General features: G+C 34.9%; 1 protein-coding gene across 1 annotated transcript in view; it reads left to right on the forward strand.

Moving 5' to 3' along the window:
* Positions 1 to 18,131, forward strand: part of LOC145293806 (cytoplasmic dynein 1 heavy chain 1-like) — a 200,546-nt gene that overhangs the window by 103,021 nt on the left and 79,394 nt on the right. The window contains exons 48-56 of the mRNA XM_080140385.1: positions 116 to 283; positions 474 to 707; positions 968 to 1,142; positions 8,216 to 8,369; positions 11,818 to 11,983; positions 12,085 to 12,248; positions 14,500 to 14,686; positions 16,036 to 16,299; positions 17,202 to 17,414. Of these exons, the coding sequence (XP_079996511.1) occupies positions 116 to 283; positions 474 to 707; positions 968 to 1,142; positions 8,216 to 8,369; positions 11,818 to 11,983; positions 12,085 to 12,248; positions 14,500 to 14,686; positions 16,036 to 16,299; positions 17,202 to 17,414 (1,725 nt within the window). The remainder of the gene's footprint in view (positions 1 to 115; positions 284 to 473; positions 708 to 967; positions 1,143 to 8,215; positions 8,370 to 11,817; positions 11,984 to 12,084; positions 12,249 to 14,499; positions 14,687 to 16,035; positions 16,300 to 17,201; positions 17,415 to 18,131) is intronic.

Here is an 18,131-nt window from a genome sequence, read left to right on the forward strand (position 1 = left end):
TCAATAAAAAGTAACAAACATATCAATGGAGCCTTTAAAAGAAAATGAAACTATAAATGTTCATGGGAAAGAAACTTTTTTTTTACTACTCTATTAATGGTTTTTTATTTTACAGCAAGATCAGCTTGAAAAATATATGACAAAGTATCTCATCTACAGCCTTCTTTGGTCCATGTCTGGTGATGGAAGACTGAAAATACGTCAAGAACTTGGAGAATTTATCAGAGGTGTTACAACAATTACCTTGCCACCATCAACCAATTTACCAATTATTGATTATGAGGTAAAATGCTTGACTTTTATTTCACGCAAATGTTGGATATTCTTACTAAGCAGTATTTTGAGATTTAAAAAAAAAAAAAAAATAGGATATTACAATGATTAATCCAACATTTTAAATAAAATGAAACATAATATTTTGATTTTTATGAAGTTCTAAATATGAACTTTGTCTCGTCTGTTTTCTTTTTTAGGTTGCTATTACAGGTGAATGGGTCCCTTGGCAAGCCAAAGTGCCTCAAATTGAAGTTGAGACTCACAAAGTTGCTGCACCTGATGTGGTCATTCCAACTGTCGATACTGTTAGGCATGAGTCTCTCCTTTACACTTGGTTGGCTGAACACAAACCTCTGGTACTCTGTGGACCACCAGGTTCTGGCAAAACTATGACATTATTCAGTGCCCTCCGTGCACTACCTGATATGGAAGTAAGACTCTATTTCTCTTCATTCTAAAATGACATAAATGATAAAAATTAATAAAATGTCCCTTGTCTTACATTTTTTTAATGCATGAAACAAAATTAATTTTTGACTTCAAAAAATGTGGCTGCAACAAATTAAGGAAAATAATTCAAATAGATCAATAATTATACAAAAATTAATTTCTTTTTAAAAAAAAAAATTTTTTTTTTAATTTTGAAGCAAATTATTTATGGCCTATGAAAAGAAAAAAAATTGTTTTGTAGGTTGTTGGTTTGAATTTCTCCAGTGCTACAACTCCCGAATTACTATTAAAAACATTTGATCACTATTGCGAATACAGACGTACACCAAATGGTATTGTTCTTTCCCCAATTCAACTCAACAAATGGCTTGTCCTCTTCTGTGATGAAATTAATCTGCCTGATAAAGATATGTATGGTGAGTATAGCAATTTATCAATACTTGTGTTATATGTTGGCAGAATAAGAGTTGTTTAGTTTAAGTTTTATTCTCAGCAAAAATAAAAATTAGAAACTGTAGAAGTAGTCGCCTTACTGGCTTTAGTGATTTCATTTCGGTAAGTGGGACAACTGTTTTGTTAAAAAACATCTTGTAGCTATTTGTCTTAAAAAGCTTGGATGCAGTAAGAGCAGAATTGGAGCTGAATTGTCAAGGTGGTAGACTCTAGATCTTTACATAATGACAGCTGGAATTGATGAAAAGGGATAATCAGTTGAAGTAATAATGTGGAAAGTCAGCCATGACAACTTACTCGTTTGAACAGATGTTACGCATGGAATCTCCGAGACATCTAGAGATTTCTCCCTGCATTAAAAGTTACTGATTATTTGCTGCTAGTACAGTAATTTTGCTGATCTCTGAAATTCCTAAGTAAGGATTCTGACCTGTATTTGATTTCCCATTATGACAAACTAAAGAAATCTGTTTATCTATGCATATGAATTAAAACAGGATTTTATCTTTTTTGCAAATGTTATTTTGTAGCTTACAAATAATTTGATGTAAAGAATTATTAATCTCATAAAACCACTTTTCTTAAACAATTTTAACTCTAAGTACTTATTCTAATCATGAAATTTTAAGCATGGATGCTGGTGCTACCAGATCAGGCTGCCCTGTGGTTTCCTGAGACGAAATGCACCTACATTGACGTTTTTTTTGTTTTCTGATCTTTTTTGTAAAACTTAATTATGTTCTGCAAAAACAAAAACAGCCTATCTCCCTCCCCTTTTTTATTTTATTTTTTCCTACCCTACTCCCGGTCCTGGATATGACCTTAAACTACATCCGATGGTGAGGTCCGGCTTACGGGCTTTGGGGAGTGTGCAGCCACCTCTTAATTGCCATTGCTCCCAGGTCCACCCTGATCCGGAGTGGTAGTACTTGTTAGGGTCCCAACTATGAGTTTAATAGAAACAGATTTTAAAAAGGAAAAGAAACAACAAAAAAGAAAAAGAAAACAAATATATTCTATTAAATTATTATTTTTTATTTTATTTTTTTTATTTATTTATTTATTTTTTTTTTTGCTCTGTCGGTAGGGCATGAGAACAAACCGACTGCCCCCCCTGCAGAGGGTAAAAATCCCTCAATGGGGCAACTAGTTAGCCGTGGGTTGCTACCCGTAATGTCTTAGGACGTGATCCTGGTGATTGAGCGAACCTAGACCAGGATACATAGAAGTTTAGGCACCGCAACACATTACTTTGGCTCTTACTTCGACTAGACGGGCGGTCGGAGAGGCCCGATTCGGCCAATCACGCCAAGCCCCACCATATATTTCCCATTCCAAAAACTCACTACTAACACAACACCCCCCCCCCTCTCCCACAAATAACCCTACTCCCTAATATATGATGGAAAGCGGTGTCAATCGATTAGGTGTGAATATCGATGACGAGGCTGTAAACCCCTCAGGATTGCTACAGATCCCATAACAATATCAAGAGAGAACAGATAATCATTATGATACCACCAAAGTCGGTTATATCATCATTGTATCCCTGTGGAGGCTGGGCGAATGGGTTTCCCCCCAGGCTCTTCCCAAATAGGACTCCGAGGTGGGTGGGGAACAAAGATGACGAAAAAAGAAAACAAAATATATGGCTTATTCCTCCCAAAAACCACCCAACCACCCAAAGAGAACCCACTCTGATGTCTCTGACATCAGTAGCTCTGAGGAAGAGACGATAAAACCAAGGAACTCAACATTCGTAGTAATAGAATCAATAGAGGACACTCCTTTGAGCAAACTATCACCTTTTAAAATTGAAAGAAATCTTAAAACTTTAAAACCAAAGTCTATTAAAAAACAATTTAACGGCAGCCTACTAATAGAAACCCATAACGAAGAACAAACTAAAGAAATATTGAAACTAAAATTATTTGAAACACAAACTTGCAAGCAATTGCAGTTTCAGTGACTCTACATAGAACTATAACACTTTGCTCAATCTACATCCCTCCAAAAGATACAATCAACGAAACTGAGATAACTCAATTAATAAAACAACTCCCTAAACCCTTTTTTCTACTAGATCTCAACAGTCACAATGTAATATGGGGAAGTAAAGAAACAAATAAAAAAGGAAAAGAAATAGAAAACATAATAAATAAAAATAATCTATGCCTCCTTAATAATCAAAACTACACCTATATGTACCCAGCAACTGGTACTTTCACCGCCATCGACCTTACCTTATGTGATCCTTCCATATATATGGACTATGGTTGGAAAGTACACAATGACACCTGTGGGAACAAATGAACAAAAAACACCCAAATGGAACCTACATAAAGCGGATTGGGAAGACTTCCAGGAACAGTGCAAAAACCAATTAATTATCGAAAAGAATGATGAAGATGATCATTTGAACTACTTCATTAAAACACTCACAAACATAGCAAATAATACCATACCGAAAACAACCAAAACCAACAATCACAACAAACCTTGGTTCACAAAAGAATGCAGAAAAGCTATCAGAGCTCGACGAGCTGCCTTGAGAAAATTCGAAAAGTACCCAACAAGCGAAAATCTGGATTTCTTCAAAAACAACAGAGCAAAAGCCAGACGAATCATAAAGGAATCCAAAAGAACAACATGGAGAAATTATATATCCAAAATTAATGTGAATACCAAGGCAAAAACAGTTTGGAACATGAGGAAAATAGAAGGAAAGTGTAGTAGTATACCAATATCTCACATTTCTAAAGACAACAAAATATACACCGATTAAAAAGACATTTCCAATAACCTGGCAGATAATTTATCAAAAATTTCATCATGTGACAGACGAACAGAGAAATTCAAAAAGATTAGAGAAAAGGAAGAGAAGAAAATTCTATTTAAATCACAAAATACTGAAAAATACAACCAACCTCTTATCTTGCCTGAATTAAAAGAATCGCTAACCAAATCCCATGACACAGCTACAGGGCCCGATGAAATTCCATATGAAATCCTCAAAAAACTTCCAGAAGCCTCAATGAAATACCTACTTGAAATTTTCCATATTATATGGTCCAGTGGAAACGTACCTGAGACCTGGAAAGAGGCCACAATAATACCAATCCCCAAATCTGAAAACTCAAACATCCAATCCCGTATCAAGTAATGTCTCGGATCCATTGAATTTCAGGCCAATAGCTCTAACAAGCTGCATTTGTAAAACCATGGAAAGGATTATAAACAAGACTAATCTGGTTCCTGGAAACAGAGAATCTTATTACAGAATTTCAAACAGGATTCAGGAAAAACCGAAGTTTAATAGACCACATAGTCAGACTTGAAACCTTCATCAGAGAAGCCTTTGTAAGGAAGGAACATTTAACAGCAGTGTTTTTTGACATGGAAAAAGCCTACGATACTGTGTGGAAGTACGGTGTTACAAGGGATCTGAAGGCGCTTGGACTAAAAGGCAGAATGCCAATTTTTATTGAAAATTTTTTAAAAAATAGACGATTCAGAATAAAGGTTGGCACAGCTCTCTCGGACTTGAAGGAACAAGAGAATGGAGTACCTCAAGGGAGTATACTGTCAGTGACCCTGTTCAGTATCCGAATTAACAACATTGTAAAAAACCTTAACCCTGGGGTAGATTGCTCCCTATATGTGGATGACTTCCTAATATGCTGTAGATCTAGATATATATCTATAATAGAAAGGAAGCTTCAATTGTGCTTAAACAAAGTAATGAGATGGACGGAAGAGAATGGATTTAGATTCTCCAAAAGAAAAACGAAATGCATGCATTTCTGCAAACTAAAGAACATGCATAATGATCCTGTCCTAACCATGGAAGGAACGCCCATACCCGTTACTGACCAGTACAAATTCTTAGGGATTTTATTTGACAAAAAGTTAGCATTCATCCCACACATAAACTATCTGAAAAAAAAAATGTAACAAAGCTGTAAATCTTGAGTGTTAGCACATACCGATTGGGGTGCAGACAGGGAAACACTCCTTAAACTTTACAGAGCACTAGTCCGCTCAAAGCTAGACTACGGTTGTTTCATATATGGATCAACCCGAACATCATATATAAAAAGCCTAGACCCTATTCACCATACTGGCCTAAGATTGGCCCTAGGAGCATACAGAACTTCCCCCGTGAACAGTCTATACACGGAAGCACACGAACCCCCACTAGATCTAAGGCGAGAAAAGTTAGCCCTTCAATACTTACTGAAACTGAAGTCTTGCCCAAACAACCCTGCATACCAATGTACCTTCTATCCTAAATATGAAGAACTCTTCAACATGAGAAGAAAAACTATCAAAACGTTCGGGCTCCGAATGAAGGAAAGCATTGAAGAATCGAAAATTCCAATCTCCAGCATTCACAACTTCATACTGCCTAAAACACCCCCATGGACCATGAAACAAGTTGAAATAAAACTCAACCTAAACAAAAAGTCCAAATCTACCACAAACCCTATTGAATACCACGACGAACTTCAACATTTAAAATTACAATATTCAGACTACACCTTTATCTACACAGACGGGTCTAAAAGCAACAATCACACTGGATGTGCAGCAACGTACCATAAAACCACAATGAAGAGAAATCTTCAAAATGAAGCATCTATATTCACTGCAGAGACTATAGCTATGGATCTAGCACTCAACATAATTTCAGAGGAAACCACCAAAAACTTCATCATTCTCACAGATTCCCTATCAGTCCTATTATCTATACAAAATCAAAAACAAGAAAATCCACTAACAACAAAATTAATAGAAAAAATCAATATCCTTTCAACTACTAAAAACATTATTCTTGTCTGGATCCCCAGCCATGTGGGGATCAAAGGCAATGACAGGGCAGATACAGCTGCAAAAAGATCTTCTCACCTTCCAACTGATAATTTTAAGATTCCACATACTGATCTTAGACCCCAGATAAAAGTATACATACAGGAAAAATGGCAACTGCGGTGGAGTCAGCAAGAGGGCAACAAATTATACTCAATCAAACCTGAACTTAAGGAACGATGTCCGGACATCAAGAGATCACGCCGAGAAGATGTGATACTGACTCGGCTGCGCATAGGGCACACCAACTTTACTCATTCTTATATACTAAATGGAGAATTGGCGCCAGAGTGCATCCCATGCCAGGAGACACTCACAGTAAAACATATCCTAGTTGGGTGTGATGACCTTGCCCCAACTAGAAAATTATATTATACAGAAAGCAATATGGAAGACCTTTTTGAAAAGGTCAACTCAGCAAATATTCTAGCATACCTAAGGAAAGTAAATTTATATAAGAAAATTTAAGGAAATTTAAAGTCATCCAAATATACACATCCATGTATAAATACAACATTTAATTTCTTAGTTCAATTTTATAAAAAAAGGGAGGAAAGGCTGAAAAAGTCATTCCCCCCCTCCCAATAAAAAAAGTTAAAAAAAAAAAAAAAAAGGACTCCGGCATTAAATGACCACATAGGTTGATATGCCGTAAAACCAACCAATCAATCAATCAATCAATCAACCCCCACTAGATCTAAGGCGAGAAAAGTTAGCCCTTCAATATTTACTGAAACTGAAGTCTTGCCCAAACAACCCTGCATACCAATGTACCTTCTATCCTAAATATGAAGAACTCTTCAACATGAGAGGAAAAACTATCAAAACTTTCGGGCTCCGAATGAAGGAAAGCATTGAAGAATCGAAAATTCCAATCTCCAGCATTCACAACTTCATACTGCCTAAAACACCCCCATGGACCATGAAACAAGTAGAAATAAAACTGAACCTAAACAAAAAGTCCAAATCTACCACAAACCCTATTGAATACCACGACGAACTTCAACATTTAAAATTACGATATTCAGACTACACCTTTATCTACAGACGGGTCTAAAAGCAACAATTACACTGGATGTGCAGCAACGTACCATAAAACCACAATGAAGAGAAATCTTCAAAATGAAGCATCTATATTCACTGCAGAGACTATAGCTATGGATCTAGCACTCAACATAATTTCAGAGGAAACCACCAAAAACTTCATCATTCTCACAGATTCTCTATCAGTTCTATTATCTATACAAAATCAAAAACAGGAAAATCCACTAACAACAAAATTAATAGAAAAAATCCATATCCTTTTAACCACTAAAAACATTATTCTTGTCTGGATCCCCAGCCATGTGGGGATCAAATGCAATGACAGGGCAGATACAGCTGCAAAAAAATCTTCTCCCCTTCCAACTGACAATTTTAAGATTCCACACACTGATCTTAGACCCCAGATAAAAGCATACATACAGGAAAAATGGCAACTGCGGTGGAGTCAGCAAGAGGGCAGAAAATTATACTCAATCAAACCAAAACTTAAGGAACGATGTCCGGACATCAAGAGATCACGCCGAGAAGATGTGATACTGACTCGGCTGTGCATAGGACACACCAACTTTACTCATTCTTATATACTAAATGGAGAATCGGCGCCAGAGTGCATCCCATGCCAGGAGACACTCACAGTAAAACATATCCTAGTTGGGTGTGATGACCTCGGCCCAACTAGAAAACTATATTATACAGAAAGCAATATGGAGGACCTTTTTGAAAAGGTCAACTCAACAAATATTCTAGCATACCTAAGGAAAGTAAATTTATATAAGAAAATTTAAGGAAATTTAAAGTCACCCAAATATACACATCCATGTATAAATAAAACATTTAATTTCTTAGTTCGATATTATAAAAAAATGGGAGGAAAGGCTTATAAAGCCCCCCCCCCCTCCATCAATAAAAAATAGTTTAAAAAAAAAAAAAAAGGACTCCGGCATTAAATGACCACATCGGTTGATATGCCGTAAAACTAATCAATCAATCAATCAAACATAAGCATGGATGAAACTAATAAACCTATACGTGACTAAAATATCAGTTATTATTAAACTCATAATATTAGAATTGTATTCTGCTCTATTGATTTTCTTTGTATAAATTTATTTTTAATTTTTAGGCACACAAAGAGTCATTTCATTCTTACGACAGATGATGGAGCATGGTGGATTCTACCGCTCGAGTGACCAAGCCTTTGTAAAATTTGAACGTATACAATTTGTGGGTGCATGTAACCCCCCAACTGATCCTGGCAGAAAACCACTTTCACACCGGTACGCATTCCTATATGCAAGAATTTTTTTTTTTTTAGTAGAAGTATGCTCTTAGCATTTTGAGTAATCACATTTAATGAAGTATTTTTATTTTATCACAACTGAAAAAAATTCCCCAACAGAAATTAGGACTACCATTAATCATTTAATGAATTTTGTTTTTATTGAGAATATTATGGAATAAGCACTAAATTTGCAAATGCAAATTTAGTGCTAATAGATGTCTCTCCTTTTGTCATCTGCATTTTGTGATTTGTAAATGGAAGAAGGGAATTTATATTTTTAGTTCATTTTTAATGACATTACTATAAAATCCTCCAAAATGGCCTTATTCATGTTAATGTGGCAAAAAAGATCCTCAAACATTAAATATTAAAAAGGTATAATCTGAAAACTTGCTGCATAATCAATAATATTCCTAATAAAAAAGTCTTAATATTTTTTTTTTTTTTTTTTTTTTTTTTTTTACAAAGGCATCACCACATTATCAAGGCCCAGAGGCCACTCAAGGATAAGGGTTAAAGAGTGTACAGTAGAAGTTGGTCAATATAGTAATCATTAGTAATGAAAATTTGGTAAATTTAATAACTTATATGGAACGGCTCATCAAGAACTTATTTACTTTAGACTTGAACACAACCATATTGTAGTCAGCCGGAAAGCAGGAAAACGGAAGACAATTCCACAGGCGTGCAGTTCTAAGAAAGAAGCTTTGTTCATGGAATCTACGTTTAGGTTTAGGCACAGATAAAGAGTGGGGGAAATTATTGATAGTGTTTACAGCTAGACGAGTGTTTCTTGTGAAAGTTTGGCGAGGGGGGACCATAGATTGAAGCTCAGTTGAACACTTTCCATGAAAATAACGATACATCAGAGACAAACTCGCAACATCTCTTCTGTGAGATAGAGGTTGTAAGGAGGAGAAAAGGACATCTCCTACGAGGCTACGAGGTCTATTTTGAACTCTATCAAGGCAGGACAAGTCCTTTCTAGCAGCTCCTGCCCAGATGTGGCAACAGTATTCCATCCTTGGACGTACCTGGCTCTTATATAGATAGAGAATAGCATCAGCAGTGAGATATCTACTGGATCGATAGAAAGATCCCACCATTTTTCCAGCGGCCTTGGCAACAGATTTGATATACGTGTTCCATTTAAGATCAGGAGTAATGGTCAAGCCCAGAAGCTTGTCAAAACTTGAGGCCTCCTGAAGACGAGAGCCATTCATTTCAATTGATGACAAATGTGGATCAGAATGTTGATGATGTAAAGAGAGAAGCTTGGTTTTAGATGCATTAAAAGTAACCAGCCACTCCTTTCCCCATTGTACTACGTGCTCAAGATCAGAGGAGAGAGAATTGGAGAGAACTTGCTCATTTACTGTCTTAGATGTGGTACCATAAATGGTAGTGTTGTCAGCATAAATGTCTACAAATGATGTAAGGATATGATTTGGAAGATCATTAATGTAGATCAGGAAAAGAGTTGGGCCAAGGATGGATCCCTGAGGGACACCGGCATTAATACTGTGAGCTTCTGATTTTTGCCCCTCAACTACTACTCTTATGAACCTATCAGAAAGAAATGATTTAATAATTGAGAAGACTTTTCCAGCTATACCATAGCTAGCGATCTTATGAAGTAAACCTTTATGCCATACCCTATCAAAGGCTTTAGATATGTCAAGAGCAATTGCCCTAGAAAGATTGCCACCGTCGAGAGATTTGCTAATCCTATGCGATATAACTGTAAGGACATCTGCTGTAGATCTAGCAGAACGGAAACCATATTGAGTGTTTTTTAATTAGAATCTGTCAAAAAAAATTGCATTGATATATGTAATATTTATTATACAAAAACAAATATCAAAATGATAGCACAATTATTAAAAAACAGGTCTTTAAAATATTTCCTGCAAATGAGATACAGTATATAAGAATGATACTGTTCATTTGAAGATGTGCAAGTATTCAGATAATTTTATATTCATATTTATTTTTTTATAGAATAATTACTTTAACATATTTTAAAAATATTTTCTATTTCAAATTTTAATGTTTACTATTGATATTCATCCCATTAGCCTCCTGCTTTTCACCAAAATATTTGAGTCCATAATTAATCAAGCTCTAGTCTATGACCTTACAGATGCTAAACTTCTGATCGACTATCAGTATGGATTTAGGCAAGCCTGTTTCACAGCAGATATCCTAACTGTAATCTCTGAACGTATATACCATTCACTGGACAAAACAGGAAAGGGTAGAGCAGTAGCCCTCTCTCTCTCTCTCTCTAAAAAAGCTTTTGACAGGGTATAGTACGATGGTCTTCTAAGGAAAATCAGATCATATGGTATCACTGGAAGAATACATAATTACTTAAGTGAAGAATCCAGGTTGTCCTCGATGGTTTATATCTAAACAATGACATAAATACAGGGGTACCTCATGGGTCTATTCTAAGACTTTTATTATTCTTAATATTCATAAATGACCTCCCTGATAAAATTGCTTCTGAGATGGGTATATTTGCTGATGACATCATGCTCTATAACCGACACAAGGGGAAAGCAAATGAACTCCTATCTAAGGAAATGACAAACACTTGAGGAAGACCTCCAATCTGTAGTGGAATGGGGACAGAAATGGATAGTCACATTCAATTTCTTTCAATAATTACAAGAAACCTTCTCTATCACCAATAGCAATGGTGAAAAACATTACCTGAAAGTACTTCCTTTAAACTCCTCGGCCTAACGTTCACAGGGAACATGAGTTGGAACAGATACATTGAGAGCATTGCCAAGACTTCTGCGAAGAAGGTGGCCTCTCTCTACCATGCTAGAAAGCTACTTATGCTTGAAAGTATCCTGTACCTCTATAAGGCCACCATTTGTCGATGTATGGAGTACTGTTGTCACATTTGGGTTGGTGCATCTGCTACTAGTCTCTCTCTCCTGGACAGGGTTCAAAAGAGTCACCAACCTGATAAGTCCTGAACAGTCATCTAGACTTCAGCCTCTTTCCCATCGATGAAATGTTGCATCCCTCTACCTGTTCTAAAATATAAGTACTTGTACCCCCTCGATGTAAATACCTCCGACAAACCTGACAAACAGCTAAATCCTACCCCTACACAGTAAAGATCCCTAGGTGTAAGAAAGCCTTCTACTCCAATAGTTTCTTCCCCAGAACTGCTACACTTTGGAACTCCCTTCCAGGATTCTGCTTTCCCAACTGTACTGACATGCAGAAGTTCAAGTGTAATATGAACAAACATCTTGCTGCTCATCTTTCATAATACCCCTGCAACTCATGTCCCCGATAGTAGATCCCCTACTTCAAACAGACACTCTGCCTTGTTTGGGGTGAAAATTGAATTAAAAAAAAAAAAATTAATGCTTCAATTAAATAAAAAATGGATTTTAAAGATAAAAAATTATTTTCAGATTTTTACGACATGTGCCTGTAGTCTATGTTGACTATCCTGGTAAAATATCCCTGACTCAGATTTATGGAACCTTCAACAGAGCCATGTTGCGCCTTGTGCCAAGTTTAAGAACTTATGCTGAACCACTCACGAACGCCATGGTAGACTTCTACTTGAAATCACAGGTATTATTTCTTTTCAAAAACTTAAATATATTTTTTCGTCTGAAAATTATTTTTCTGTTAAAAAAGACAAAAAATTTTCAAATATTTTTTAATGTTTTAAGGAAAGATTTACTCAAGACATGCAGCCACATTATATATACAGTCCCCGAGAAATGACACGTTGGGTACGTGGTATCTGCGAAGCCCTAAGACCTCTAGAAACCCTCTCCGTGGAGGGACTAGTCAGAATGTGGGCACATGAAGCTCTCAGATTGTTTCAGGATCGGTAAGTCAACTATTTTTTTAATTGGTACTTTTTTTTTCACCCATTGTGTCACGTTATTCAGTTTCATTGCTTTGTGTGCCCTTTAGAAATAGGTTGTAATTATTATATTCCCACCTCCCTCGTCTTTTCAAATTGCTGTTTAACTGAATGACCTACTACTGATGCTGTGTTTTAACTTTGAATATCTATACCCATGTTGATGAAGAGACTTGTTACCACCTAATGATAAAAAATCCATATCCTCTTTCTAATGACTAAACATAAAACTGTTAATGTTGAATTCTTGGAATAAATTTGTTTCTCTGAAGCATAATACTCACATGTGCACATGTTGAAGTTGAATGATGTGACAAGTTTCTTAACACTCTCACATATATGACATTTTTTATTCTTAGTTCACCTACACAAGATGTGTCCATATTTGATATCCAAGTAGACAATGTAAATTGGCCTAGACAAATACATTTGTCTCATTACAAATGTCTCTTTAAAACTCGGTCTTATAAGGTTTGCATGCTACTTGCATGTTGAACCAAACCCTCTTGCCATCACCTGCTGTGATTAGATTAATTCTATCGATGTGCCCTAAACTTGAGCTGCTTCATGAAGTTCTCAAGTATTGATGGTTGAAAGAGCTTATCTACCAGCAGCTTCTCTTTATTCATTGTTCACTTCTTCATGCAAATACTTTTTCTCATGTGTCATCGACTGTCATCAGTAAAAAAATTTATCTCTTTAAAGGCAGAGATGTAATGATTTGCTTTGGCATCAATTTTTGAAACCTGTAAAATCTTTTAATTTATTTTTTAGCATATTATCTAACCTATAAAACTTTATAGGTTAGATAATATGCTAAAAAATAAGATTTTGCAGGTTTCAAAACTTGATGCCAAAGCAAATTCTTACATCTCTACCTTTAAAGAAACTTTTTTTTTTTTTTTACTGATGAGTCAATCTTGTCAGATTTTCAAACTTGTTTTTGACTAGGCAATTTTCATTCGTTGTTGTACAGTGTTATTGGCAATATAACTTCGCTTACAATTTATTTTAAAAATTACTTAGTCCAGCCCAGACTACTGCTGATATGAAATATTTTTAAATAATCATCTAAAAATAGAAACCAGTGATGAGGAGGGAGTGTCTGTTTAGTCATCAGAGAGGATGGATAATCCCTGTTGGAGTATGGAGAGTCTATTGTGAAGCAAGGATGCTCAATCTTCACCACACTTTTCTTAAACCAGCATTGCTAGTCCAGTGACAATTTGTCTGAGATGACGAGAAACAATTTCAGGATAAGTAGACAGCTTCCCTAAATAGTCACCCATTTTAGTACTGACTAGATCAGCATTGCTTAACTTTGATGATCTAATGGGGACCAATGTGTCAATATGATAGTTATAACTGATTGAAAATTAAAAATATAATAGTTGTCTATCTTAACTTTAATAACTGCAAATAAAAACTAAAATGACTTCAATGCATCCCAGGCAACATTGGGTAGTTACAGCTGCTAACTATACATCTCGTTTCAACTTTAAAAAGTGAATATAAATACTAGCAGGTCACCCAGCATTGTCTAGTCATATAAAATAAGTTTCAGTATACTTTGATTTATGCAGATTTTGTATTTTTTATTATATAGGCAATTCTTTATTGATTATTATATTGTATTTAATATAGCAATTTTCAAAAGTAAAAAAAAAAAATTTCTATCAGCTAGAATGAAAATCAAAACATAAAGCTCCCCAGCCTTATTTATTACCATGTGTACTATGTCCTTACTCATAGAAAAACTTAGAAAGTTTTGTAAAAAGTATATTTGCACATTACATATAAAAGCACTTTAAGTCCACTTACACCATCCAAGTTCCATTTTTTTCTTTCAATTTTGACTCCTTAGCAGCTATTTTTACCAACTAAAGATCAAATTGAATTTGTTCTTCAGGCCCAAATCACCTATATATCAAGTTTCAAGTCTGTAGACCAAAGATTGACAGTCTGTTCATCAGACAGACAAAGTCACTTATATATGTATGCACAGATCAAATTCTCATGTGTAGTTGTTGTTTATTTTATATTTGAACAGATGAATTCACCTATTTGATGTAACTATTTAAAATATAATCATGTGAAAATAAAGTTGGAATACTTTGTGTGGTTTGTGCTGGAATAAAATTTGTTAAATGTAAACATTGAGTTGTAATATTTCTTGAAGAACAGTGAATTATTGTAATTTTATTTTTGATTTCAGCCTGGTTGAGGATGAAGAAAGAAGGTGGACTGATGAAAATGTTGATGCCGTAGCATTGAAACACTTCCCAAGTGTTAACAAAGATGAAGCACTGAAAAGACCAATTTTGTTCAGCAACTGGTTATCGAAGGATTACATTCCGGTGGATAGAGAAGAGCTTAGAGATTACGTCAAGGCTCGACTCAAAGTAAGCTTTCATTCACACTGTTGAAATAGTAAATAAGTGGCACATTTTAATGAACGATACATTATTACTCTAGGAAATAATCACTTTATTTCCTGCAGGTGGAGAATAAACTGAACTTTAATGCTGCCTGAGTAAAAGTTTAATGCGGAGAAGGTTAATTGTATTAGTTGAATTCATTAAACTACTGTTCTTAGCTTGAGTGTCATTTTCATGTTTCTGTCAATGTCACCTCCAACCTTCTCCGGGTATATCTTGTTGAATTTGAGAATTTGGACAGAATTTCGACACATGCTCTTGTTTCATCAGCCACAACTGGATAGAGGGCTTAAATAATTTGCAATTGTATTTTATGGTCACCCACACTGAGAATTGAACTTTCAACCTTCAGGAGAATATCACATTTACAATTTTTTTTTTTTTTTTTTTTTTTTCCCCCAAGTACTCTAACCACTGTGCCACGGGTTCTTGCGTTTCAAATTCTGTCCAAATTCCCGAGTTCAAGATACACTTGAACAAGGTCGGAGGTTACATCAACAGAAACGTGATAATGATGCTCAAGATGAGAACAGTAGTCCAATGAATCCAACTAATCCTCATCTAAAAAATTCAGAAATGTAAGATTAAATACATAAATATTTGTACATCTTGTGTATAGTTCTTTTGAGATTTTAAAAGTTAGACTTAAATAGCATTTAAGCTAATATATTAATTTTAGTTTTGACTAGCCAACAGTTGTACTGTTATTGTCACTATAATAATCTACTTCACTACAATTTACTTTTAAAATTCTAGGCTGATGACAATATGGTCTCCTATTCAAAAATCAGAATCGGCAACGGAAATAGTTTAAATTTTTAATTGAAGAATATAAAGTTGTTTCTTTTAAAAGTATACTTTTTTTTTATTTTCTGTGCATGTTAAAAAAATAAAATAAAATTTGTACCAATAAATAAAAATTAAAAACTAAAATAACTTCATTGCATTCTTGGCAACACTGGGTCGAATATGTACAGTTAGTATTGAATAAAGGTTGTTTTAAATGATTATAACTAAAGATTCTTTGCAAGTAAAATCTCATTAATTCTATTAATATTCCATTCAACTTTTGCAAATAATATAAAGTTGAAAAGGAAAACTCTAAAGCTGAAGAATTTTAACCAAAACCGAAGGCTTCAAATGTAAAGAAATGCCACAAAAAACGACTACATTAAGATTTCCCAGATAAAAACTTCAACATAATAAGAGAAATGATGTTCCAAACAATTGTTAGACTTCGATAATTCTCTAGCTGAAGTGAATGTAATGTTTGCCAGTCAAAATAGCAACCAATATGTCTTGTTTTCCTGCAGGTTTTCTATGAAGAAGAGCTCGATGTTCCTTTGGTGCTATTTGATGAGGTTCTTGATCATGTGCTGCGTATCGATCGTATCTTCAGGCAGCCACAAGGCCATCTGCTTTTGATTGGTGTCAGTGGTGCTGGAAAGACGACACTCTCCAGGTTTGTAGCTTGGATGAATGGACTTACTGTCTATCAAATCAAAGTGCACAACAAATATATGGCTTCTGATTTTGATGAAGATCTCAGAGCTGTGCTTCGTCGAGCAGGATGCAAGGTAAGTGAATGCTTCTCTTTTTATCACATTTTATGAAGACTTAAATGACAAAAAATATTATTCAAAAACAAATAATGCTCATTAAGTTTAACTTTATTTTCTACTAGTGGGGTTGCCCAGCGTTGCCCGGGTGTTTGGAGGTGTAAAAGAGAAAAAAAAGTTTTGGTAGGCAGGTAGGCTCAAACCTGAATCCTTGAGGCGAAAGCGAAAAGAAAAAAGTCTGACATCTTACACCATGACACTAAGAAGGCAGAGATGTGAGAATGGTTGAAATTAAATGATTAAAAACTTAAGTGAATAAATTCATACAAGTGTGTAAATTTAATGAGGCAAACATCACGCCATAGGGGGATGGAATCCTGCACTTAACTTTGGCTGCGAGGCAGTTTTTTTTTTTTGTTTTATTTCCCAAACATGGGGAGTGTCCAAATGAATAGCAATTCTCTGATATGACGGTTTTCACCACATTAATCAACTCTGATTGCTTCTGGACGTCCCTGGCATGAGAGGTCAGGGAACTGCTTTCGCTTTTCAATTAGTTTCGCTTTTATACCAAAAACACGAACAAACATGCAAGGAGGCAGAAAAGTGGGAATTTTATAAAATAAAAGTCGATCACAATAAATGTAGACAACGTCCCTTCATAAATCGTAGATATTACGATCTAGAACATATGTAAAAAGTTCTAAAACATAGTACCAGAAAAAAAAGCTTTGCCGGACATACAAAAAGTTTGCACACACAAACGCACATTTTCGCTTTTATATAATAGATTTTAATGCACTCAATTTTTCAATTACTTTTGAAATCAAATATTTGCATCATGAATATCATTTCATTTTCAATGTTGATTAATACTGTTGATTTTTTTATGATTGAATAAAACTTGTTTTTCTCTCTAGGATGAAAAAATTGCTTTTATAATGGATGAATCGAATGTTCTTGATTCAAGTTTCCTTGAAAGAATGAACACCTTGCTTGCTAATGGTGAGGTCCCAGGTCTATTTGAAGCTGATGAGTACACCACTCTGATGACCCAGTGCAAAGAAGGAGCCCAAAGGGAAGGTCTGATGCTAGACTCAAGTGAGGAGCTCTACAAGTGGTTCACTTCGCAGGTACAATTCAACACTTGTCTTTTTAAATCCTCTGATTAGTCTTTACTATTTTTTCTCTTTATATAATCTCAATCTTAAGAAAACGATGGAATTTGTTAACCGGATAAATTAAAACATATCTCTTAATCAGAATGTTTGCCGGAGTATTAAACCCAACAGTGATCTGATACGAGTCTAATTTTCAAATCGCCTAATTGCCTTAAAAGATAAAATTTATTGGTGGCGGTGGGGGGGGGGTGTAACATCTTTTTCCTATAAACCACATTGATATAGCCTTCAAACACAACTCTTTTATAAATATTATACATACGTAAAAATTTTGATTTCAGTGTGTGTATGTGTGTGTATATATATATATATACACACACATCATCTTATTGCTAATATTCGTAGCATTCCTATATTATTAGATTTATTTATTTTTGATTATTTCTTTTTATTTAATTCATTCATATTTGCTAACAATTACTTTCCACCTTATATTTTCATAAGTTTCTTCCAAGTTGTCTGCTTAAGTTTTCTCCAAGATATATGCTGATCTTAAGTTTATCCTCATAGGAAGACATGATATACAACATTGTACATACTCAGATAATCAGCCTTAATAAATACTAATAACCTTACAGATAGATTAAATCTACGTTAAATGTCAGTCAACACTACTTAATAACAAATAACAATTCCTTTATAATAAAAAATACCTTTTTATTCGCTTTT

This window comes from Euprymna scolopes, chromosome 15 (genome assembly GCF_053919585.1).
Source record: "Euprymna scolopes isolate OS-2025 chromosome 15, ASM5391958v1, whole genome shotgun sequence".
Classification (NCBI taxonomy): domain Eukaryota; kingdom Metazoa; phylum Mollusca; class Cephalopoda; order Sepiida; family Sepiolidae; genus Euprymna; species Euprymna scolopes.